General features: G+C 44.2%; 1 protein-coding gene across 1 annotated transcript in view; it reads left to right on the top strand.

Moving 5' to 3' along the window:
* The window catches only part of MCCC1 (methylcrotonyl-CoA carboxylase subunit 1), a 55,929-nt gene extending 36,727 nt beyond the window's left edge, over positions 1 to 19,202 (top strand). The window contains exons 12-19 of the mRNA XM_043993614.1: positions 1,108 to 1,217; positions 3,132 to 3,348; positions 5,335 to 5,421; positions 6,626 to 6,675; positions 14,423 to 14,560; positions 16,241 to 16,348; positions 17,489 to 17,560; positions 18,655 to 19,202. Of these exons, the coding sequence (XP_043849549.1) occupies positions 1,108 to 1,217; positions 3,132 to 3,348; positions 5,335 to 5,421; positions 6,626 to 6,675; positions 14,423 to 14,560; positions 16,241 to 16,348; positions 17,489 to 17,560; positions 18,655 to 18,783 (911 nt within the window). The 3' untranslated portion in view covers positions 18,784 to 19,202. The remainder of the gene's footprint in view (positions 1 to 1,107; positions 1,218 to 3,131; positions 3,349 to 5,334; positions 5,422 to 6,625; positions 6,676 to 14,422; positions 14,561 to 16,240; positions 16,349 to 17,488; positions 17,561 to 18,654) is intronic.
* Positions 19,203 to 23,824: the final 4,622 nt, after the last annotated feature.

Genomic DNA, 23,824 nt, shown 5'->3' with positions numbered 1-23,824 from the left:
AGTAGAAGGGAGAGGGATATATTTAGAAACTAATGTAATATGAAAACCAAAGATATAAAAAAGATAAAGTCAAAAAACACCTGCAGTTTTAAATTGGGGCTATAAATAGTTTGGTATCATTAATTTAAAAATTAAAAAGGAAACAATGCTATGAAAAGATGCTGTATAATTATAGCAGCTTCAACACAACACATTTAAACAAGTAGTCAACTACAAAACATGAGAATTGGACAAAACTCATAGCACCCCAAAGTGTTCATCATTGTTGTTGAGGCCACCCTGTATATAATTAAAGTATAAACCCAAAAGATTCCCCAGAAACAGATAGATAGCAGGAGGAAAGCCTTGAGCACATCGACTAGATCTTCTGTGGTACATTTATGAAAAGACATGGGCAAAGATTAGAGAGACTGAGTGGCCACCCATACTCGGGAGGGATCCCCCTCCCACCTCCGTTAATGTCCTTAGTAGATATGAATTCTCAAGGATTTCCTCTGAATCCTAGAAATCCTTTCCCTGTGAACACAGAAAAAGAGGTCCTTCTTTATGCAGCCATTGGGGTTTGTAGGTCATGAGTACCCTGTAAGGGGGCAGCTAGGTGACGCAGTGGATAGAGCACTGGCCCTGGATTCAGGAGGACCTGAGTTCAAATCCAACCTCAGACACTTGACACTTAGTAGGTGAGTGACCCTGGGCAAGTCACTTAACACTCATTGCCCCACCACACACACACACAAAAAGAATGCAGACCCCATGAATACAGGGACTCTGAGGTTTGGGGTTTTGTATCTCCGGTGCCTGGCATATGTCACGTGCTTAAGTATCTGTTGAGTTGAATCTATGTAAAACAGTCCTGCTTTGAGACCATAACCAGCCTGTCCATTTAGCCAGATATTGATCCTAATGATGTGGGAGCTACTTTGTACAAAGGAAAGACCATGTATTTGTAAATCAGCAATCAGCCAGGCACCCCCTATAGACAAGTGTTTTAGCCATTAGTCTTGGTGATGCTGAACTTTCTTGGGTGGGTGACCTCTTTCTGAAGTTTGTGTTCCCACGTACCCTCAGCCGAAGCTTTACTTCAAAAACTCGCCTTGTTTATTTCAGGTGATGAAGTTTCAGTGCACTATGACCCCATGATTGCAAAACTTGTTGTCTGGGCCGCCGATCGCCAAGCAGCGCTGCAGAAGCTTCAATACAGCCTTCACCAATACAATGTGAGTGATTCGGAAGCTCAGTGTAACCAACCCTGAAGTTATCGTAGTGGCTCACCAGACAGTGGCATGGGACTTTTCTTCCTATTAACGTATTTTGTGGTCTATGCTGTGTCCACAGCCTTATATGAAGCGTGAGTCACAGACAGGATGTTTCTGTAGAGCAAAATGGAGTCTCAAGTTGTCCAGATTTCAGTGAGGGGGGAAAAGTTCTAGAAATAAGGATCTCACTTAGGGTAGGAATTGTATGCTGATTGCCCATTTTAATAAGGTGACTTATGAAATTCTAAGTAACAGATTTGCAAAGGTTAACTACGGGGGTCATGTTTTCTTCAGAAGAAAAAATAGTTGGTATTGGATAACCATCGATGCTGTTCATTTTGGAGAATTGTTTGCATTTCTCTAGCATGTTACATGATTGCTTCCAAAGGATTTGGCTTCCTGAAAGGGATTCTTTTTAGGCTAATTGGAAGAGCACCATATGACTGGTGTTGGTTTGATTTGCCCTAGCAATTAGAACTCTAGCCTGAATAGCCAACAACCAGTTTCCCCTGGGATCTTTGTCATGGTACTGTGGATCTGGTGCTGGAATGGGCCTTAGAAGCCATCTGTCACTGACATATTGTGATGATGTTATGGGAAAGTCACTGAGCTTTTTCATCCCATGCTCCAAGAAGCAGAGCAAAGAACTCACGAACTCAGATTTTTTAAAACTGCTGTAACACAAAAATTAGAAGCCAGGACAGGTAACGAAGCATGAGTACAAGAGTAGTACAATCTTCTAAGAATAGTATCAGGACTGCTCTAGTGCCTGGAATCAGCAGAAACTGATCTTTGAATGCTAAAGAGAAAAGGCGTTTTTAAAATCTACACTGGGGAGAAGAGGAGGATTGAGTGAAGAGATAGAACCACCGCTGACCAACTTCCACTATTGGACATCTTAGCCTGAAAGCCCCAGGAGTGGCAGCTCTGCCCCAAAGCACCAGCCCTACAGCCATAGCTGCTGAGGACCCAGAAGAGAACGTTCATGCCACCGAGGTCCTTGGCATCATCTGAGGGCTCACCATCACAAATGGCTATGAGTTATATCAGTAGAGATGGCATGAAAGAAGGAAGAGGTGTTTGGGTACCAAAGGACCCTGGATTGTTCCATCTGGCCTCCTCTTGACTTCCTTGGGGGGGGTCTCCCCCATTTCCATGTGAGCTTCCTGAGAGTGGCAACGGCCTGCTTTTCCATTTGTTTCCCCAGCATTGACATAGTGCTGGGCACACAGTACGCACTTAATGCTTTTTCATTCATTCATTCATTCATCCACTCATTCATTCACTTCTGAACCAAAGACTCCACCATTTCCTTCAGGACCTGCTCAAGCACTGCCTTCAACCCCAGGGGTTTCCTGCTGCCAGTTGCTAGTACCCTCCTTCCCCCTCTACCAGCTACCTGGTATTTAGCTGCTTTGCATTAATCTGTGCATACATACATGGATGCAGTTTAGTTATGGCCAGAGAACTGGCCTCCAAGCGAGGGAGATTCGGGTTCAAAGCCCCCTTCTGACCTGTGCAGGCTGTGTGACCCTTGTGACCCAAGGCACCAAGGTGGTCAAGACAAGTCTCTTCAGTCACAGGACCGGTGCCACCTGTTACTGGCGAAGGGAGTTTCCTCACCCAGGAGGTCCTTACACCAATGACATCATAGGTCCAGACCCTCTTCTGCACATGTTTGGGCAGGGACTGGTTGGTTTTTGTCTCTGTGTGCCCAGTACCAGGTGCATGGTAGACGCTTGATAAGTGCTCGTTGACCACATCAGTTGTGGCTCCTTTTCCGCATCTGTGATTTTTCCCTTGTGCTGCTTTGTCCAGGCCCTTGAACATGTTTGTGCTTTGAGCCTCATTGAAAGCGTGCCTGCTTTTCCCTAGATTGCAGGATTGAGCACCAACATCAACTTCTTACTGAGTCTTTCCAGCCACCCAGAGTTTGAAGCTGGCAGCGTGCACACAGACTTCATCCCACAGCACTACCACGACCTGCTCCCCCCTCCGAGGGCTGCAGACAAAGAGGTTTTATGTCAAGCCGCTCTGGGCCTCCTCCTCCAGGAGAAACTTGTGACCGATGCCTTCAGAACTCACACAGCAGGTGAGCGTTATTGCTTTCCTTCCAGTTATCAAGTTTTTAGGAAACCAAGTCTGGGGAAGCTTGCTCACTTCCCTTTTTCTATCCTTACTAATATAGGCGGTTTTTTTCAGACTTGCCCTAGCCTTCCACACTTGATAGGTCCTACTTCCTGGCCAAATATCTCAACTTCCTTCAAGTTCCAGATCATCATGTGACGTGGTTCAGAGTCCCCTTACCGTGTCAGCTGCTCCTTTCTGGATGTGCTGCAGCTGGCAACATCTTTTGTTTTGTTTTGTTTTGTTTTGGGTGGGCCAATGGGGGTTAAGTGATTTGCCCAGGGCCACACAGCTAGTATGTGTCAAGTGTCTGAGGTCGGATTTGAACTCAGGTACTCCTGAATCCAGGGCCGGTGCTTTATCCACTGCGCCACCTAGCTGCCCTGGCAACATCTTTTTAAAAAACTGGAGCCCAAAGCTGAATAAAATACCCCAGCTGCTCTCCCACCAGCACCATCTGTGTCCCTAGTTCTGGACTCTGTACTTTGATGAATGCAGCCTTAAAACATAGCAACTTTTTAGCTTTGGAGGCATTCATATCCCACTATTAGCTCATTTTGAGCCCTACAGGCAACTAACCCTAACCCTTTAGTCATTAACATAATTGCATTAATATAAGTACATCTGAGCCACTGTCTCATCAAGTCTGGACGTGTGCATTTGATTAGTTGCTTGTTGGATGAGTGAATGAATGAGTGAGTGAATGAGATCTCCAACTCTGATATTTTAGGACTGTAACAAAACTCTCACGATATTGTTGTTAGTGCCTTGTTTGCATTTAGATAGGCTATATTTTCATCATTTCTGTAACCTCTTCATTTGGGGCAGCTAGGTGGTGCAGTGGATAGAGCACTAGCCCTGAAGTTGGGAAGACCCGAGTTCAAATCTCACCTCAGACACTTACTAGTTGTCACTTAACCCCAATTGCCTTAAACATCCGGACCATCTTCAGTCATCCTGATATCTATCTTGCCACTGGACCCAGATGGCCCTGGAGGCGAGAGTGAGGTTGGTGACCTTGCGCAGCCCTCCCTCATTTACACAACACCATCATGGTCCTCTTCAGAACAAAGGACCACCAACAACAACCTCTTCGTCTAATGGTTTTGTCCCCAAAGCACGTTGTCTGCTGGTGATCACTGTTTCCCTTTCTAGGCCTCCCCTACCATCCCTTTAGTCATCCCTTTTAGAGTTCTCTTCCTCGTTTCCACAATTGTGCTGTTTTTCCACTTCCAGTCCTCTGGCACCTTTGCCAGTCAAGCTCCACTCTCCTCAGACACCACGGCCTGCAGCACTTCATGTCCTATCTGCACATTCTTTAAGAATACAGAGCAGACGAGTGGCCTCTTACTAACCCCCTCCCTTATCTTGGCCTTCTGTTCCCTTCACAAGAGGAGAATGTCTTACCCTTTTCATTGTGAAGATCGTTGACAGAGAAGGTGAAAGCACGGTTGAAGTGCCTAGTTTCCCTTTCCCTTCTGTCATCTAAGGTCTCACTAGACCCCCGAATAGCTGAAATGTAAGTCAAAAGCCCTGTCCCCCTTTTTTGTTCTGAACACTTTTTGTAAGCCTCAGCTCATGATGTACTTTGGCCAAAGGTCACACTTAGGATCTGAACTCCTGGTTCTACCATCACCTGAGCCTCTGTAGACCTCACTTTCCTCATCTCGGAATGAGGGGACTGCATGAGGTAACCCCTAAGTCCCTTCTGGCTCTTCATGGTTCCTCTAGATCAGGGAGGAAGGCCTTCAGTGTCATGGCTTTCAAGATGTCAGACGTGCGCTGTTCACTGGGCCCTTCTTTTCTCTTGCCTGGGGCACGTTCACAACTCAAAGGGAAGGACTTTGGGGTCATTTCTAGAACCCATTTCTCTGAAATCTCATTGGTTTTCTGTACCTGTTGAAGGACTTTCTGCTCTCTAATTTGTGACTTTTTACAAACAATTTTGCAGATCAATTCTCACCTTTTGCATCCAGTAGTGGCAGAAGATTCAATCTCTCTCAAACCAGACACATGACTCTTCAAGATGGGAAGAACCGTAAGTAACAAAGGGCTACCTTCTAAGCTAAGGAGAAGAGTCGCCGTTGTTAGTCATTCCAATCAAACACACTGAGTTGTTTTAGGTCTTTACACCTGGTATGCAGAAAAGCAGCCAGGCCATACGTACTTAGTTGCTGTGCCTTTTTCTTTCTCATTGGGAACATGTGCAGGGGCTACTGAAAGGAAGAGTCCATAGGATCTGGTAATGATTAGATGCAGATCATCATTGATCGATAATACCAGGACTTTAGGCCTAGGTGACCGGGAAGATAGTGGCTCATGGCATGGCAGAGAAAATGGAGAATTTGGGGGCAGTTAGGTGGTACAGTGGATAAAGCACCGGCCCTGGATTCAGGAGGACCTGAGTTCAAATCCAGCCTCAGACACTTGACACTTACTAGCTATGTGACCCTGGGCAAGTCACTTAGCCCTCATTGCCCTGCAAAAAAAAAAAAAAAAAAGAATTAATTTTCCTCATTTTATGCAGAAAAAACTGAGGCCTAGAGAGAGTGTCCCTGAGTTGCCCAGTGAGTTAGTGGCAGATAGCAGCAGTATCCCCGTCACCAGAACTTTCACCGATGTGTTTTCCTTCATCATAAGAAAAAATAATCTAGTAAAACCCCACTGATCCAAGTCACCCTTTGAACAAAGAATGTCAAAGAGACTGCCCGATGGAGAGAGCACTGGGCGAGGGGTCAGTGGGTTGCGATCGCTATTCCACTCATCTCACTCCCTCAGCGTTTGACCCAGCAAAGCCCAGGGGTGCAATCTCTGTGTCTCAGTTTCCTCGTTTGTGACATCCCGAGGATGTTTTCTAGAGCCCCTCTGTTTTACCACATCACTGTACTCCATTGCACATGTAAGAGAAACCCATCTCAGTTTTTTTTTGTTTTATCCATCAAGAATAAGGAGGAGGGGGGCAGCTAGGTGGCACAAGGGATAGAGCACCGGCCCTGGATTCCGAAGGACCTGAGTTCAAATCCAACTTCAGACACTTAACACTACTAGCTGTGTGACCCTGGGCAAGTCACTTAACCCCAATTGCCTCACAAAAAAAAAAAAAAAAAAAGAATAAGGAGGAGGCATCTACGCCCTTGTGAGACTAGCACTTTATTTCAAAGGAGAGATTTCTGCTCCTTTGTCATTAGATGAATGAATTTCTTTTGGAAATGACTTTTCTCGTGTTTTCTTCTTGTTCTTAGAGGTGCCCATAGCTGTGAAATACAACAGGGACGGGTCCTACAGCATGCAGGTAGGTCCTCTGGGTTGGTCAGTGGGATCTTGTAACAGATTGAGCACGTGTCTGACTAACTGTCCTCCCTGCTTCCCTGAGTCATGGCCAAGGTGCTCTTATTCTAGGCCAGCTTCTGGAAATTAGTTCTGTGCCATTTGAGTCTTTCTTTTGTTTGGCCAGATTAGCTGTCATTCTTTCATAATGGAAATTGAGCAAAGCCACATGCTTGGATCGGAGATAATCTCCTAAGCCTGACACATAATGGGCAGCTGGCATGTGTCTCTGAGGATGACGGCTTCAGCATTGTCGGCATTTTAGTTTGAGCGCATCTTTTCCAGTTGTAAATAGGCAGCATTGGCTAGAGGAGAACGAGAAGGCTCATTGGTGGGTGGCGTGAGAGAATCTCCTTGTTTTGGAGAGATCCGTCCCTTCGTCACGGACTCAAACAGTGCCTGACATGCTTCCGGAAGCACAGTTTGTCTGGGAACTGGTACGGATTCACTTTCCTTCTCTAAGGAGAAATTAGGAAATCAACCTAGCGTGTGCAGAGTGAACGTTAAAGCCGTGCGCTGTCCCTGGTGGGTCTCCTTGTAGTTCCTTCCATGATGTGTTTGGACAGGGGGTTGGGAGGATTGTGTTGGCAGAATCTCCTCTCCTCACTCATGAGTTCGGACCAACTTTAGGAGAGAGCCAAGGATAGAAGGGCCTGGTGTGCTAGGCCATGCCCCTTTCTGCCAGAGAACTGTTTATACAACCTTGGGCATATAGGTATATAAACTAGGTATACAAATTTACTGCCAATTTTTTTTGTAACCCCACATGGGATTGTGACCCACAGTTTAAGAAGCTTTGTGCTAGGGTCCATGGAGTCACAAAGAGTCAAACACAAATGAATGACTAAACAACAACCTCTATCCACTCTCTAGTCTGATATCACTTACTATTACATAAATACTCAAGTGCTTGGTTGATTGGGAAGAAGAGCAAAAATATACCCGGTCTGGCATTAGGTTTCATTAAGAGGATGTTCGGCAGCTAGGTGGCATAGTGGATAAAGTGCCAGCCCTGGATTCAGGAGGACCTGAGTTCAAATCCAGCTTCAAACACTTGATACTTACTAGCTGTGTGACCCTGGGCAAGTCACTTAATCCTCATTGCCCCACCAAAAAAAAACTTTTGGAAAAAAAAAGAGGATGTTGGGGTGTCAGTAAAATAGGTCAGGGATGAGCAGACCTCTCTTCACATGCCCTGCATTCCAGCTGCTCTGGTCTGCAAACTGTTTCCCAGACCCGCCCTGCTGCTGTTTCTCTCCAACCTCAAAAGTGCGCCTTCCTCCCCACCTTGTCTTATATCACTCCCTTCTTAAAGGGAGCAGGCTGGGTGCTGTCCTCTCCAGGAAGCCTCTTCTTCTCTGACCACTCGTGGGTGTGCTCTCCGGCTTGAGATCATTTTGTATTTCCTTCTATGTGTGCACACGGTCTCCCTTGGAATCCAAGCTGTCTGAGGATAGGAACTTGCATTTTTGTCCTTGTACCCCTAGCATGAGCCCTTGAGAACTGTCTGTTAAATTGGATTGGATTGAATTAACAACGTGGCAGGCCTTTACTGCAAAACCACTGGACAGCCCTGGTCTAAAATCACGGGGCCATTCACCAAGATGAACGAAACTCACCAACGTTGTGCCTTGATGCTCTCTGCCCTGGCAGACATAACCTTCAGCCCTCTAGAGGGCACCTTGTTATCAGACTGTCTTTTTGTTCCAGAGATGGTGATGGATGGGTGGCAACTACTGTGGTCGTTGAAGGCATGCCGGAAGGCTATGTCGTCTACACAAGGGTGGTGGTGAGTTCCAGGGAGATGTGGCCTCTAGACAGTGATACCCATTGTGCTGCTGCCACCCTGGAAGGTGGAGGTCTCAGTTCTGTCTTTCTGTCTCCAGTGGCTCGCACGCTACCTGGCATGGGGCAGTAGCTTAATAAATGCTTTTCGATGGGTGGATTTGAGGGGTTGGTTTCACAGCAGACACTATCTTCACAGCCACCTAACGAAGGGAAAGATGAAGAGGATACGGCATCCCACAAGCACTTTGTGGAGCACAAATGAATGATTTCACTCGGGAGCAGTTTGAGACTCTCCCCCAACAAGGTGTCTCTTTGCTTGTTTACATGCATACCATATTCTCTGAGTGTCACAACCACGTTGGTCACCTTGTTTCATGATCATCTGCTTATTACTCTCAAGGGAAGCAAAAATTGGGAAGATGTCAGCTTTCCCAGGGTTTTGCCACCATCATGGAGGAGACCTGTGCAAAGTACAAATGGAAGTGGGATTCTTTAGATGGTGAGGTCCTCTAGGTGCTCCCAGAGGCAGCAGGTGGCGCAGTGGGCACAGCACCGAGCCTGGAGTCAGTTGTTCAAATCCAACCTCAGACACTTAACTAGCTGTGTGACCCTGGGTGAATCACTTGACCTCTGTCTGCCTCAGTTTCCTCAGCTGTAAAATGAGGGTCATAATAGTATCTACCTTCTAGCCTTGTTTTGAGGATCAAATGAGATCATATTTTTAAAGTGCTTTGCAAACCTTAAAGCATTCTATAAGTACTGCTATTATAATTAATATAATTAGTGGTAATGATAATGATTATGTTAATTATAATAGCAGTATTTATACAATGCTTTATGGTTTGCAAAGCACATTATTCATATAGTGTCATTTGATCCTCAAATCATTGTTGTTGTTGTTAGTACAGGGCATCTAGGTGACAAAATGGATAGAGCGCCAGGCCTGGAGTCAGGAAGACTCATCTTCCTGAGTTCAAATCCAAGATCAAATCCAAATTGGACACTTCCTAGCTGTGTGACCCTGGGCAAGTCATTTCGCCCAGTTTTCCTCGGCTTCCCCATCTGAAAAATGAACTGGAGAAGGAAATGCCAAACCACTCTAGTATCTTTGCCAAGAAAACCACAAATGGAGTCACAAAGAGTCAGACATGACTGAAAAATGGCTAAACAAATTACTAACACACTTCTATTTGTGGATGCTATTTTACTGGTGGTATTTATCCTCATAACATCACAGAACCTCCTATTGGGAAAATCTAAAATCACTCAGAAGAATTTATTCTAACTATTCATACAAGGAAAAAAAAATAAATGGAGGCAGAAGAGCATAGTCTGGATTGGATTGCATTTGGGAATTATGCAGCAATTGCATCAACCTCCTGAAGTCTCCTTGAAAAAAAAATCCTACTGTAAACACTGAGATTCTTAGGGTGACCCTATATGGCTTGGCATTGTGGAAGACCCCAATTTCTAAAAAATCCCAAGGTAGGTGACCCAAAGAGCAGTAGAGGAACTCATAGTAGGTACAAGTAGGGTACAACGTATTTCTTTCTTTCCTTCTTTTTTTGCAGGGCAAAGAGGGTTAAGTGAGTTGCCGAAGGTCACACAGCTAGTAAGTGTCAAATGTCTAAGGCTGGATTTGAACTCAGGTCCTTCTGAATCCAGGGCCGGTGCTTTATCCATTGCACCACCTAGCTGCCCCATAACATATTTCTGATGATAAGTTATACCTAGAACATGGTTCTAAAGATATCACTGGAGAGCTGTCTAAGCAAGGAATAAGATGGGCTAATTATGCCACAGATTGTGTACTGCTGCATTAATACCTGCATCATTTCAGGAGGTCCAGTGAAGACTGAGCACCTTGGGGGAAGCCCCAGTGGGGGACTTATTGAAGAATAAGGTCAAGAGCCCACAAAGTGTGAGGCTATGAGTGGGTGGCCGCCCCACCAGAGGGCAGGCCCACATTGGTGATCCTGTGGATTGATTGAAGAATGGCCCCGAGACCTATCCCTTCCTTTAAGGGTTAATGCTTCTGTGTGAATAATCCCTAGGTGTGCCACAAGCTGAATGACCAAGTTCAATTTCTGGACCAAGAGCATATTTTGTCCCTAAATGGCATCCTTTGTGAGCCGTTAGTACTGGGAGCTTGGATTTCTGCGGCAGTTTCACCCCCAGCCTACCCCCTGCACGTGCAGCTGAAGACCTGGGACACTGGCGGATCCTGCAATAGGATCAGCCTGCAGGGGTGGGTAAGAGAAGTCACAGTCAAGGATGGGGAGCAAAATGTCATTGAGGATCCACAGGCACTGATGGCTCAGGGCTGAGAGCACTCGACGTCCCTCCTCCAGGTTTGTGAACCAGCTTGGAGTCACTTAGATAAGGGAATACAATGAAAGGTCTAGACTTTCCCTTAGAGAACAGCCCCATGAGAAGTTTGGGCTCAGTAGCCATTGGGAGGAGCCTCCCACAGGGGCAGAGGGGTGATGATGGTGTAGAGGAATAAGCATTTGTGCCTCGATGGCCTTTGGGCTAAGCAACACCCCAGCCCTGGTTTATGTCAGTCAGAAGGACCAGCACAACCCTGGGCCAGTAACACCTGCCCTTCTGGAGAGCATCCTCGTCTTGCTGAGCCCAGAGGCTGTGGAACTCCTTGGCGCCGAGTGTGAGGAAGGGATTCATCAGCAAACAGGTTTGCTGTTTCAGAAGGGAAGCTTGGTAGAAATTGAACAGCCCCAGGAAGCCTCGGGAGATGCCATGTTGTGGACAGGGAGCAGAATATGTAAGAGGGAAGACTCTGTAGCCCCAAAAGAGGGGCTAAAGCCAGAGTTCGAAGGCCTTTAAATGCCCTACAGAGGAATTCAGATTTCGTTTGAGGGTATAAAGGGAGACCCTGTAGCTTCCTCAGCAGAGAGTGGCCGTGGTCAGATCGGTGTGGCAGGAATGTCTATTCGGCAGCTGCATGGAGGTCAGGCTGGAAAAACTGGCTGCATTCCATTGATCCCTCAGGTGCCACATTCATTGGGGTCGTAGAGGCTGTGAGGGATCTGCTTCTGGCCCACGTTTTCTTACTGTTGTCTTAAAGGACCTTGGAAGGAGACCCCACAGGCAAGGGGAGGCAACTGCAGCACATACCCTATAGCATTTTGGTGTAAGAAGGGCACCGTTGTCAAGACATGTGCCTGGGAAAGGAGCGAAGGACGATGCCAGGCACAAAGGCCGAGTGCGAGCCTGAGAGTGACTGAGTAGGAAGGCTTCAGCAAGTGGGGGCTATTCTCTCTGGAGGACTTATGGAAGCAATAAGCAGAAGTCACTTGGGAGGAGGAAGTATGGAAGGCTATGATCGGCACCAGTGGAGAGAATTCTCCTCACTGAGATTGGACAGCCATTGAAACCTTGAAACATGAATGTGTTTGTAGTCAGCAGGGCCACAAGACCACAGCTCCCTTCTTCTGGTCTGAGCTTGTGTCTACACAGGAACCTCAGGGAGTCAACGGACCAAGTCAAGGTCTTCAGGACCTCTCAAAGCAGCCATTTGGGCACTGGGCCTGCCTGCTCTGGTGCCAGGCTAGAAGACATAAATCATTCCTCACCAGTAGCTCTTTCGAGCAGCTTCCTGTTGTTGATCTTTGATCCTTATCACCAGGCAGGATGTTCCGTGGGTGCCCGCCAAACAGGCGAGGAAGAAGAGGGCAGACTTTTCTTATTACACACTTGCTCTGGACAAACTCCACTTGAACCTCACCGCAGGATACAAAAATTGGAAAGCAAAAGAAATACAAACGCTTATTTAGTTTCCAGCATGGTGCCCACAGCCTGAATACTGGAGAGCCTGAGAACTGATGCATAAATACTTCTGTGTCCTCTTTCACCTTAGTCTTGTAGAATGTGCATTCTAAAAGGACAGCCTTAGGAACTGTACTTCAGGATCCTATGAATTGAAGTGGAAAATGTACTCACAGATGCCAGATTGCTGTTACGTAATCAAGGAGACTTTTTCCTTGCATGCAAAGGTTTTCTGTGTATAAAGAGAGGACTATGGATATACATCCATATATGCAAACATATAAACACACATATATACATTTTTGTGTTGGTGGTTGTATCTGATTCATCGTGACCCCATGGACTGTAGCATGCCAGACCCTTCTATCTTCCACTATCTCCCCAAGTCCATCCAAGTTCATCCTCTTTGTTTCCGTGACACTATCTATCCATTTTGTCTGCTGCCATCCTTTTGTACATATATATATATACACATACACATATACAAGGATATGTAATGCTTTATGTAATTATAATAACAGTAACAGCTGATTTTTATGTAGCACATTAAGGTTTGCAAAATGCTTCTGAAATATCTCATTTTAGCCTTACAACAACCCTGGCGGGGGGGGGGGTAGGTGCTGTTTTTGTCCTTGTTTTGCAGAAGAGGAAACTGAGGCTTGCTCATGATCACACAGCTAATGAATGTCTGGGGCTAGATTTGAACTCAAGTCTTCCTGACTCCAAGTCAAATGCTTTATCCACCGTCCCACCCAGCTGTCATAATAAAATTATAGGTATTTGAAATACCTTACAAAATTATTACACATTTGCATACAGAATTATATTACATACATATATGTTTACGCAAAATGATCTTGCCTTCTTTTTCCTTCTCAGAGTAAACTTTGGCCTCTGTCTACATTTCTTTGTCCAGTATGAGAGCTGAAATTGGCAGAATGGGTCTGTGTGACTTGACTGTTCTTTGGACACATGAAACCGTGTCTAGAGGACTAACCCCCTTCCATGATGTTTTGTCTTTGTTTATAACTTTGTTTATAACTCCTTTGTCTATGAGCACAAAGTGGGCCAGACATGTGACCCTTCACACTTGGAGTTACTGATCAATTTTACTCAAGTTGAAAGGCACGTACCCTGTTGCTTCTGTAATGTTCCTGAATTTTTATCTTATATTTTCTTTTAGCAATTTGATTTTTTCAATTACCACTTTTCAATATTTAAATGAACCTTTATAATGGGGAATCACATTATGATACTAGCTGTATGTAGACTGAGTCTTCTTTCCTGGTTTGCTGCAGATAAATATTTAGGCACTGGGATGCCAGTCTGAGCACTGCCTCCCTACAAAAACAAAGCCAGCAAACAACTAAAACCAAAGCCATTTCAGATTTGGCTCTTGCATCTTAACTGACGCATGTAAGGTAACTAATTACTGGTAAACATGAGTCATCTTTAATGTACATTACTGTTGGATTTTTGTTTTAAAAAATCCACCTCGGGTCAGCTAGGTGGCACTGTGGATAAAGCACTGGCCCTGGATTCAGGAGGTCCTGAGTTCAAATTCGGTTTCAGACACTTGACACTTACTAGCTGTGTGACCCTGGGCAAGTCACTTAATCCTCATTGCCCCCCTCTACCCCCCCCAAAAAAAAACACAGCTCAAAAAAAATCCACCTCTGGGGGCAACTAGGTGGTGCAATGGATAAAGCACGCCCCTGGATTCATAAGGACCTGAGTTCAAATCCAGCCTCAGACACTTGACACTTAAAGCTGTGTGACCTTGGGCAGGTCACTTAACCCTCATTGCCCTGAAAAAAAAAATGCTCCTCTGATGCCTCCTTGTGGCACAGAGGTGACCCTTCCCCTTCTCCAAGCCTAGGTCAATGCAACAGAAACTCAAATCATCCTTCTAATATTTTGCATCAAGTCCTTGGTTTCAGAAAATTTGAACCAGGGCTGTCTCTAGAAAAAAAAAGGAGGCTGTGTAGTTCTGTTTTAGTGTCTTTGTAGTTGAATATAGTTGTTAAAAGCTTTGGGGAGAAGACAAACCGTGTAGGATTCGAACACCAACATTATTATTATTATAACAACAATGTTATAGCTGGTTGGTTTTTTAAAAAATTCCTGTTGTGTTTCAGATTGAAGATAAAACTTTTGAAGTCCTCGGTGACCTTTGTAACGAGGGAGACTGCACATACCTGAAATGTTCTGTTAATGGTGTTGTTCGTAAACCTAAACTGATTATCTCGGAGAACACCATTTACCTGTTTTCCAAGGTAATGCTTCTTTACAATACTACGCTTGGATTTGGGAGAACACTGGCATGACCCCAGCATTCTGCTGAGAGAGGACCTAGCTTCCCACACTTAGGTTTCTTCTACATACTCCTGTTTCATTCATTTCCATTGTGCTTACATTTATATTCAATCCTATACACATCCTTTTATATGCACTTACCCATTTCTCTTATGTTCATCCACTCCCCACACTGTCTCTCTCTTTCTGACGGAGTCTCTTCCCATGGCCCAGTTGCATACAGACCTTCTTTCCATTGGTGCATACACACACATACATCTACTCTAGCGATTTTGCTGTAATTGTCCATGGTTTTCAAGATGGCCACGGGGAGCGTCTGGAAGATGAGCTTAGAGAATAGAATTTCTTTGTGCCAAGAAAGCACAGGGTTGGTAACTGTCAGCCACAGGAGCTGACCAATACTGGTATCTTTCAGCATAGAGAGCCAGGGCAAAATCGGGACAAGGGGGAAATGGGCTTTCTATGGCCAGTGCTTTGGTTTTTCATCTGGGCCCTCCCTTCTCAACACAGCTCTCATTTGTGTCATTCTGTATACACGGAAGAATGGACGGCTGTTAGGATGCTGTTCTGAGGCCGGTCTATTTCCTTGGCTTGCCTTAGGATCACCTATGAGGGTAATAAGGTCATTTTGATATTCCTGAAAGGAAGGGAGAGAAGTGGATTTTCTTTCCTCTTCAAAGGGCTACTTTTCATTGTCAAATGAAACAGGAAAAGGTTTTCTCTGGCATGTGGATAAGTTTAAACAAATCTGACCAGGTAATCAAAGACAGTTTTCACATGTTTAAATAAGGTTTTATTGTATTTTAAAAAGTAAATAACAAAATAACGCTCTTAGCTCATGGCAATACAAAAACATCTCCCTAGTAGGATTCGGCTCTTGGCCAGAGTACTTCGATAAGCCCTGCTCTGAGCAAAAACAATCACTATGGCCAGACTAGTGATGAGCTGAACCAAGCAGGTTGGAATTAGAATCCTACATGGCTCCTTTTCTCCCCAAGGCTTTGAACAACCATGTTAAAATACAGAGATACTCAAACAGAACTATGTAACCTCATATTTTTCCCAGAGACACACCCCTGGTTCAAATTTTCTGAAATTAAGGACAATGTACAAAGCATCAGAAGGATAATTAGGAAAGAAATCGTGGTCCCTTATCAGCCTCATACTCCATGTTGGAAAGCTTGGTACGGCTGAGCAGGGATTATAATCCACTGGCATAGCATTGGAGAAGGTGGGAGGATCATCTCTGTGCCACAATGAGGCATCAGAGGGGCATTTTTTAAACAGAGCTCCAATAGGTGAGGTCCATTAAAAATGACTCATGGGGGCAGCTAGGTGGCACAGTAGATAAAGTACTGGCCCTGGATTCAGGAGGAACTGAGTTCAAATCCGACCTCAAACACTTGACACATACTAGCTGTGTGACCTTGGGCAAGTCACTTAACCCTCATTGCCCAGCCGCCCCCCCCCCAAAAATGTAAAATTAAAATATGACTCATATTTGGTTAGTGTTGTGAAAACTATAGACCAGAAACCAGCTATGTCACAAACATCAGTAAAGATACAATAACCAAATCTGAAATGGTTTTAAGATATTGACTTTGGTTTGGGTTTGTTTGCTTTATTTTTTCTTTTTGCAGGGAGGCAATGCTCAGATTGGCATCCCAGTGCCTAAATATTTATCTGCAGCAAGTACTGAAGTAGTGAAGGGGAGCACCCTCGCACCCATGACTGGGACAATTGAGAAGGTAATAGAGCAAAATGTGGAGGAGGTAAACGAGGCCCAGTGAGACACTTCCTTCCTGTTTATCGAAGCGTACTCCTAATATTGACCATCTTCTGCCCCCCCCCAATATAAGCAAGGGGAGCCAGGAAAGAGTGAAGTTCATTAACAGCAAATAGGATTTCCGCTATTTTCTGAATATGGGGATTTCCTTTCAGATGACAAAGAACCTAGACTCTCTCTCTTTTTTTAAGGCATTAAAAGATATAAAATTCCTGGAATTTCCCCCCCAAAATTCTTTTTTACCCTTTTCTTTGATTTATTTTTATTTTTCAATTTTTAACTTTGATATATATATATATATCTTTTTTTTTAAAATGATGCTTTCATTTCCGAATATATCCCCTCCTCTTTATCCTACCTGGGAAGCCATCCCTTGTCACAAAGAATAGAAAAAAATGGTGGGGGGGTTTCAGCAAAACTAGTCAACATGTCAGTTGAATGTAACAGCATATGCAGCATCATGGCCCCATAGTCCCCCACTTCCGAAAAGAAGGGAGAGAGGTGGACTTTCTAATCTCTTCCAAGGACGACTTTTCATAGTCAAATCAAATAGGAAAAGGTTTCCTCCAACATGTAAGTTTTAAATAATCTTTAAAGCTTTTAAAATCATTGTGGAAGCATCAGTACAAGTGAAGCTCGTGTAATTATGTCTTGATAGGGCACAGTTTTATAGCGCCTACTCTGTAGGGCACACTAGTAGTTCCCCAGGCTACCTACAAGCTAGCCTAGATCCAACCCCTAAGCAGGAGGGGGTAATCATCAGTTCCTGTAACTTGTCTACTGTTTACTCTGCGGCATACTCAGATGTCCTTAATAATCTTGGGGACTGATTTAATCGAGGGCAGATATGGGGGAGCAGTGCTAGGGACTGAAGTGGGAGGGATGCCTGGAGTACTCAGCAGCCTTCCCCCCCCCACCCCAGATAGAATCCTCAGTCCTCCCCTCTGCACCTGGGTATCCAAGTCTGCAGAAAGACAGGCAGTCTTGTCTCTGCAGAGATGCCCCTTGTTTGGCTGGGGGGCACACTGGACTCTCCGGGAAACATGTGGCCCTGGGGCTTGGTATGATTTCCCCATTTTAATTGTGCTCACTTGAATTCTAGGTATTTGTGAAAGCTGGAGACAGAGTAAAGACTGGAGACATCCTGATGGTTATGATAGCTATGAAAATGGAGGTGAGTGAAAAGAAGCAGTTACCTACCCAAGAAGGGGAAGGATGGGGGCGGCTAGGTGGCGCAGTGGATAAAGCACCAGCCCTGGATTCAGGAGGACCTGAGTTCAAATCCGGCCTCAGACACTTGACACTTACTAGCTGTGTGACCCTGGGCAAGTCATTTAACCCTTGTTGTCCTTAAAAATTTTTTTAAAAAAACAGAAGGGGAAGGATGGCAGTCCAGTAAGAGTACCACTGGCTCTGGCATCAGAGGATCAGGATCCAGATCTCACCTCTGATACCTGGCACCTTGTGAGGCCTTGGGCATGCCCCTCATACTCCCTGGAACTCAGTCTCCTTTTCTGTAAAATGGGAGAGGGGAATCAAGGACCTCGGTTCCAAATCTACAATGAGAGGCCATATAACACAGCATGTGACCCTGGGTAGGTCACTGACCCTCCAAGTGTTCCCTCAAGGCCGCTGTCTCACTTTACCAGCCCCTCACCCAAGAGCTCCCTATCCCAGAAAAAGACACAGAGTAGGTCCTACCCTTCACTGAACCAGATTTTTCTGGAGCTGCTTAACTGTTTTTGCCTTAGTTTACCTTTCAGTAGAACTTTAAATCCTGCAAGTCCATCTCTCACTTGAAGAGTCAGCTGGACAAAACAAAGCCCTCCTACAAAGCTGCCTTAAACACTTGGTCATAGTACGCTGGCATTTTTATGTTGTTGGGTTTTTTTTTTTTCAATTCATTCATCAGCTTAGCTTCTGAAATGACTAAAATGATCCCTAGTTTGTAAATAGGCAATAGCCTGGCAGACTTTTTCCTCCTCGGCTTCCCGCATTTGATTTGCCTTCAGAATGAACAAGGTTTATGCCAAATTGAGAATGCCCAAGCAAAGGAGAAAGAGAAAAATCAAGTCCAATTTTGAAACACCCAGCATTGTGAGGATGTTTGCCATTGTGTAGACAAAATATCCAAATGACTGGCTAGTTGTTCATCTAACTGTCTTGGCCCAGCATAGACGCAACCCTCTTTGGTGTTGTGACTAACCGGGGCTGGAGAGGCACCCGAGCATGACCCTAATGGCTTGTTGTGGTCTTCTTTCTCTGCAGCATGCAATTAAGTCCCCAAAGGATGGCACAATTAAGAAAGTTCTCTTCAAAGAAGGTTCTCAGGCCAACAGACATGCTACGTTAATTGAGTTTGTGGAAGAAGAATCGGATGAAACTGAATCCAAATAGCATCTGGGCAGGAGACCTGTCACTGAATAATTTCTTGTCTGCACCAAATACAAAGTGCCTTCCTCCTTCCCAAGATGCCATTACAAGCAGCATTTTATTCACCGACATTTAGATTTCCATTGTAGTGGAAATCACGCACTTGGCTTCAAGTTAATAAAAGTTAAACTAAATGTATATAACCAGGAAGGGAAATGGCTTCATCCTTTTCAATTTGTAAACTTTTAAGGGAGGGAGGCAGGTCAAAACGGAAAGAAATCGGAAGAGACTAAAGTGCTGTTCTTCAAAATTGTCACACTGTGAGTGGATGGCTTCAGACCCTTCCCAGTAATGTTAGCCAGCTTCTACCTGGCTCACTCAGGGTTATGTTCTCTCCATGCTATACCTTGTTGTCTATATTAAAAATATGATTATTTCTTTTCTTGCCTTGTGATTTGTGTCAGACATTCTACCTTGCCCTTACTCACTGAATTTTCTTTCTTCTCTTTCTTTCTTTCTTTTTTTTGGGGGGGTGGGGGGTGGGGCAATGAGGGTTAAGTGATTTGCCCAGGGTCACACAAGCTAGTAAGTATCAAGTGTCTGAGGTGGCATTTGAACTCAGGTCTTCCTGAATATAGGGCCGGTGCTTTATCCACTGTGCCGCCTATCTGCCTCTCTTTGTTTCTTAAAATACAAATATTTATACTTTGATTGGATTTTGGATGTGGGTGCTCATCTGCCAGACCAGATCACAAACCCTTGATATCGCCCCATTCCCTAATAATTTTACCACTTTACAATCTCATTTTTATTTTGGAGTATTTCAAGACAGAAAAAAAATGGTCAAATATTATTTCTGGTGTCATCATTGTTTAATCAGTGACTGATTAAAAAAAATACACATTTCTCTTAAGGAAGTCTCCAAGAAATACTGGATTAAGAGAACAGAGATCTTTCTGGTCTAGTCCCGACTGCCACTCATCTCACTAACTTCTCTGAGTCTCAGGTTCCTTATCTCCAAAATGAAAGGGCTAGATTAATGATTTCTGCGGTCCCTCCCAATGTTAGTCTTTCATTTTTGTCCTTTGCACCTTTATAAATGATCTCATTTTGTCTGTGTCATCAGCCAAAGTGAACTTTCTGTTCAACCTGATTTCTGGGCATTTTATACATGTGTCATTCTCTGTATCTTTTCTGGGATAGCTTTCTAAGAAGTTGGCTGAGTCTTGGGGTGGGGGAGGAATGGTAAAGCTATTAAATGTTATAAATATACTTGTTCTTTGAGTCGTGGTTCAATCCACCATCTTAAACCATGGTCAATAAAATTTTCAAATGGAAGGAAAAAACACTTATATTTAAAGGAAAAAGATGTGACTACTTTAAAAGGAAAAACTGTTAACTGCCTTCATGAGTACATTTATAAAAAGCAACACCCCACCACACCCATACACCTGAAAGTTTTGTTCTAGGACAGGAATAAAGTAATTTAAACAATTTTATGGTGCCAAAAGTACTAGATTAAGATTTTTCCTCCAGTATTTGTATCAGAAATTTCCCCTTTATCCACACTAAGTGGATCTGCATGCATTCAGTAGATCTTCATTAAATACCTATTAGGTACATCACTTTGTGCTTGCCTTGCCCCCACCCCCAGAGAGATAAATTAGAGCCAATCCCTGCCCTTGAGAAGCAGATAGCCACAGGATCATAGAATCTGAGCCAGAAGGGACCTCCTTGTGCCATGTCCTCCAGCCTGTATCGATGGCATGATACAAAGCAGTATTTTAGGAACATTAATGAAAATTCCTGGAATCAGGGAGCCCTGGTATTCTTCTACCTGGAGAACTGTTATTATCAGAATACTACTTGACCACAGTTTTCAGGGTGATGGATAAGGGTGGGGTGGGGGAAACTAGAGGTAAGGAGGTGTGGTAGAAAGGTGAGGAAGAGGTGATGAGGGTCTGGGGAGAACAGTGGTGGTTTCATCTATAATATGGAGATAATGACAGTCCCTCCCTCATAGGGCTGGTGTGAGGGTCAAATGAGCTTAAGCTAACACTTTGAAAGCCATTAAGTGCTCTATAAATACTATTATTAGTTATTTCACAAGGCTTTTGTAAGGTTCATGTAAGGCTATATACACATATATGTATTACATATGTAATATAAAATGTTTCATTATATATAGTTGTTCTACATTATATTATTCTATATTAAATAGATCTTTATGAAACATTTTGCAAACCTTAAAGCATATAGTTCTCAAAATATTACCTGTGGGGCAGCTAGGTGGTGCAGTGGATAGAGCACCGGCCCTGGAGTCAGGAGGACCTGAGTTCAAATTCGGCCTCAGACACTTAACACTTACTAGCTGTGTGACCCTGGGCAAGTCACTTAACCCCAATTGCCTCACTAAAAAAAAAATATATATATATTACCTGTGGCCCCTTGGAGTTGCCCAAGACCCTTTTACGGAGTCCATGAGGTCAAAACTATTTTTATAATAATACTAAGATGTTATTTGCCTATCAAAATACTCCTCCCTTTTCCAAGTACATATCTGAATGAGGCCAGGTTTTATTTATAGACTTGAGCCAAAACAGTATATCACAACAGACTGAATGCAGAAGCAGACAGGAGACTCCGGCTGTCTTTAAGAGTGGAAAGGGGTCCTGAGACCAAAAAGTTTGTGACTTGCTACCTTAAAGGATTATGTCAGTTATGATCAATCATATCTCAACATTATCAACCCCAAAATTGAAAATATGTTAGGAAATGAGATCTCTTTTGAATGAGATCCTTCGTACATAGCTCTCTCCTCGCTTCCTGAAGTAGTTTTATATGTGTTCAAATACAAGCTGCTCTTTCCTACATTTGTGACTCGGGCCAAGTCATTTACCATCTGTGGGCCTCAGTTTCCTCAACTGTAAAATTAGGAAATTGGACTAGGTGACTTCTAGGGTTTCTTCTAGAGCTAAAGCTCTAGTCCCCAGTAGAAAATCCATGCATGAGAGAGAGAGAACCTACCAGCTGAGAAGTCGAGTTCATTACAGAAAAGAGTCCTTAGTTCTTATCTTCTCTGCCTGAGATTCTCTCCTCTGCCCTGCTCACTTTTTCCCTCACTCTCTAGGGTCAATCAGCTGAAAGTCTGGCAGGGCACTGGGATCAAAGCCATCTGTGGCCTGACTGCTGGCAAGCTGTGCTGAGGAAGCTGACAGCCTAGTGAACCTAGTGAACCAAATCAGTGCTGGGTGGGGGCTCTCCTCCCTTGGCACCTGTTAGCTACTGACCCCAAATCCAAAGACTTTGACCCTAGGGTGTCCATGTGTACTGGCATTTGAGAAGACTGTCTGGTACAAGTGTACCAGTTATCCACCCAGGTTCTTCTGCTAACTCACCTGGACCTGTCATCTGTTTGCCCCTCACCAAGTTATCCAATCAAAAAGCCGTTATTATTGCTTACGATATCTCAGGGACGGTACTAAACACTGGAGATACCCTTTCCCCTTCCTCCTCCCTCTGATGTCTCTCTCAGAAATAGTGAAAGTATTCAGCTAAAAAGGGTGTAGTCTCTGTATAGCCATAACACTTTTTCTACTGCTATTAAAATATTTACAGTGTCACTAGTAGTACTTTGCACTTTCTGTTACACCTTTCATCTAAAGATTCCCCCAGACAGCTATGTGAATATTAATTCCCTAAGCTCCATAACATCCCTAAGGAGAGAATTTGACTCATTCTTGAATGGGCTGGAATTACTCTACACAAACAGAGGAACTGTGTCTTTCTTGCACATTTTAAATGAAAAATACCCTCAACCACCCATTCATGGTCACTTGCCTCTTCCCTTGGCTTCTGGGATTACTACTTTTGTCCTGGCTCTCCTCTCCCAACCATTCCTTTGAGGTTTAGTTTGCCCAGTTCTCTTCCTGCTTACTAAATGTAGGCCTTCAATTCTATTCTTTTTCCCTTCATGACTTCACCAACTCCTTTAGGGTCATTATTATCTCCATGCAGATGACTCCCAACTCTATAGCCAGACCTAATCACTATCCCAGACCCTCTTCTCTTCTTGATCCTCCCCAACTTCTTATATCTGCTCTCTTCTCCCCTCTCCCACTCCCACTTTTCCCTAGTTCAGTCTCCCCTATGACAAGAGTTTGTTAAATGGTCTCTCACTTCCTCGAGTTTCTCTCTTCCTTTCCAATCCATCCTCCACATAGCTGCCAAGCTGATGTTCTGACCATGGCACCCTTCCCCCTCACTCAAAAATATTCTCTAAAACAGTATACAAAATCCTTAACCTAGCACTGACTGTTCTCAAAAGCTGGATCTGGCCAACCTTTCCGATCTTATTTCCTATCACTCTCTTCAATCTCCCATCCTGCGACCCTGGGCAGTGAATTGATGAGCATTTTTTCCCTTATCTGACCCAGACTTAGACCCACCACACAATTTCCCTGTTCTCCTCAGTCCATGCTGCCCTGTACAAACCTCTACTTTACCTCACCCCTTACCACCTCTAGCTATGAGAACAGTAAATCAAATCAATGTCACCATTTCCAGAAAGGTCGTGTCAACTCCAATCACCATCCCTCTGGCTTTTCTGTCCAAAACAAAGAAATAAGCTCTTTAAAGGTAGCCACAATCTTGCTTGCTTTCTTGTATCCCTGGTACCAAGCATAGAGCCTGGTACAAAGTAAGTACTTAATAAGTGGGGTTTTTTGTTTTGTTTTTTTGTGAGGTAATTAGGGTTAAGTGACTTGCCCAGGGTCACACAGTTAGTAAGTGTTAGGTGTCTGAGGCCAGATTTGAACTCATGTCCTCCTGAATCCAGGGCCAGTGCTCTATCCACTGTACCACCTAGCTGCCCCAAATAAGTGGTTTTTAATTCAGTCATTCATTCCTGGACTCTCGATTCCAGCCCAATTGACCTGCCAGCTATTACCCTGTACACAACATTTTGTGTCAGTCAATAGATTCATATTAAGCACCTACTATGTGTCAAGCTACAAGCTTAGCAATGGAATAATGCACAAAAGTAAGCCGAAAGTGGGAGAAGGGT

The sequence above is a fragment of the Dromiciops gliroides genome, chromosome 3 (genome assembly GCF_019393635.1).
Source record: "Dromiciops gliroides isolate mDroGli1 chromosome 3, mDroGli1.pri, whole genome shotgun sequence".
NCBI classification, from domain to species: Eukaryota; Metazoa; Chordata; class Mammalia; order Microbiotheria; family Microbiotheriidae; genus Dromiciops; species Dromiciops gliroides.
This window is presented reverse-complemented; position numbering and strand designations above follow the sequence as displayed.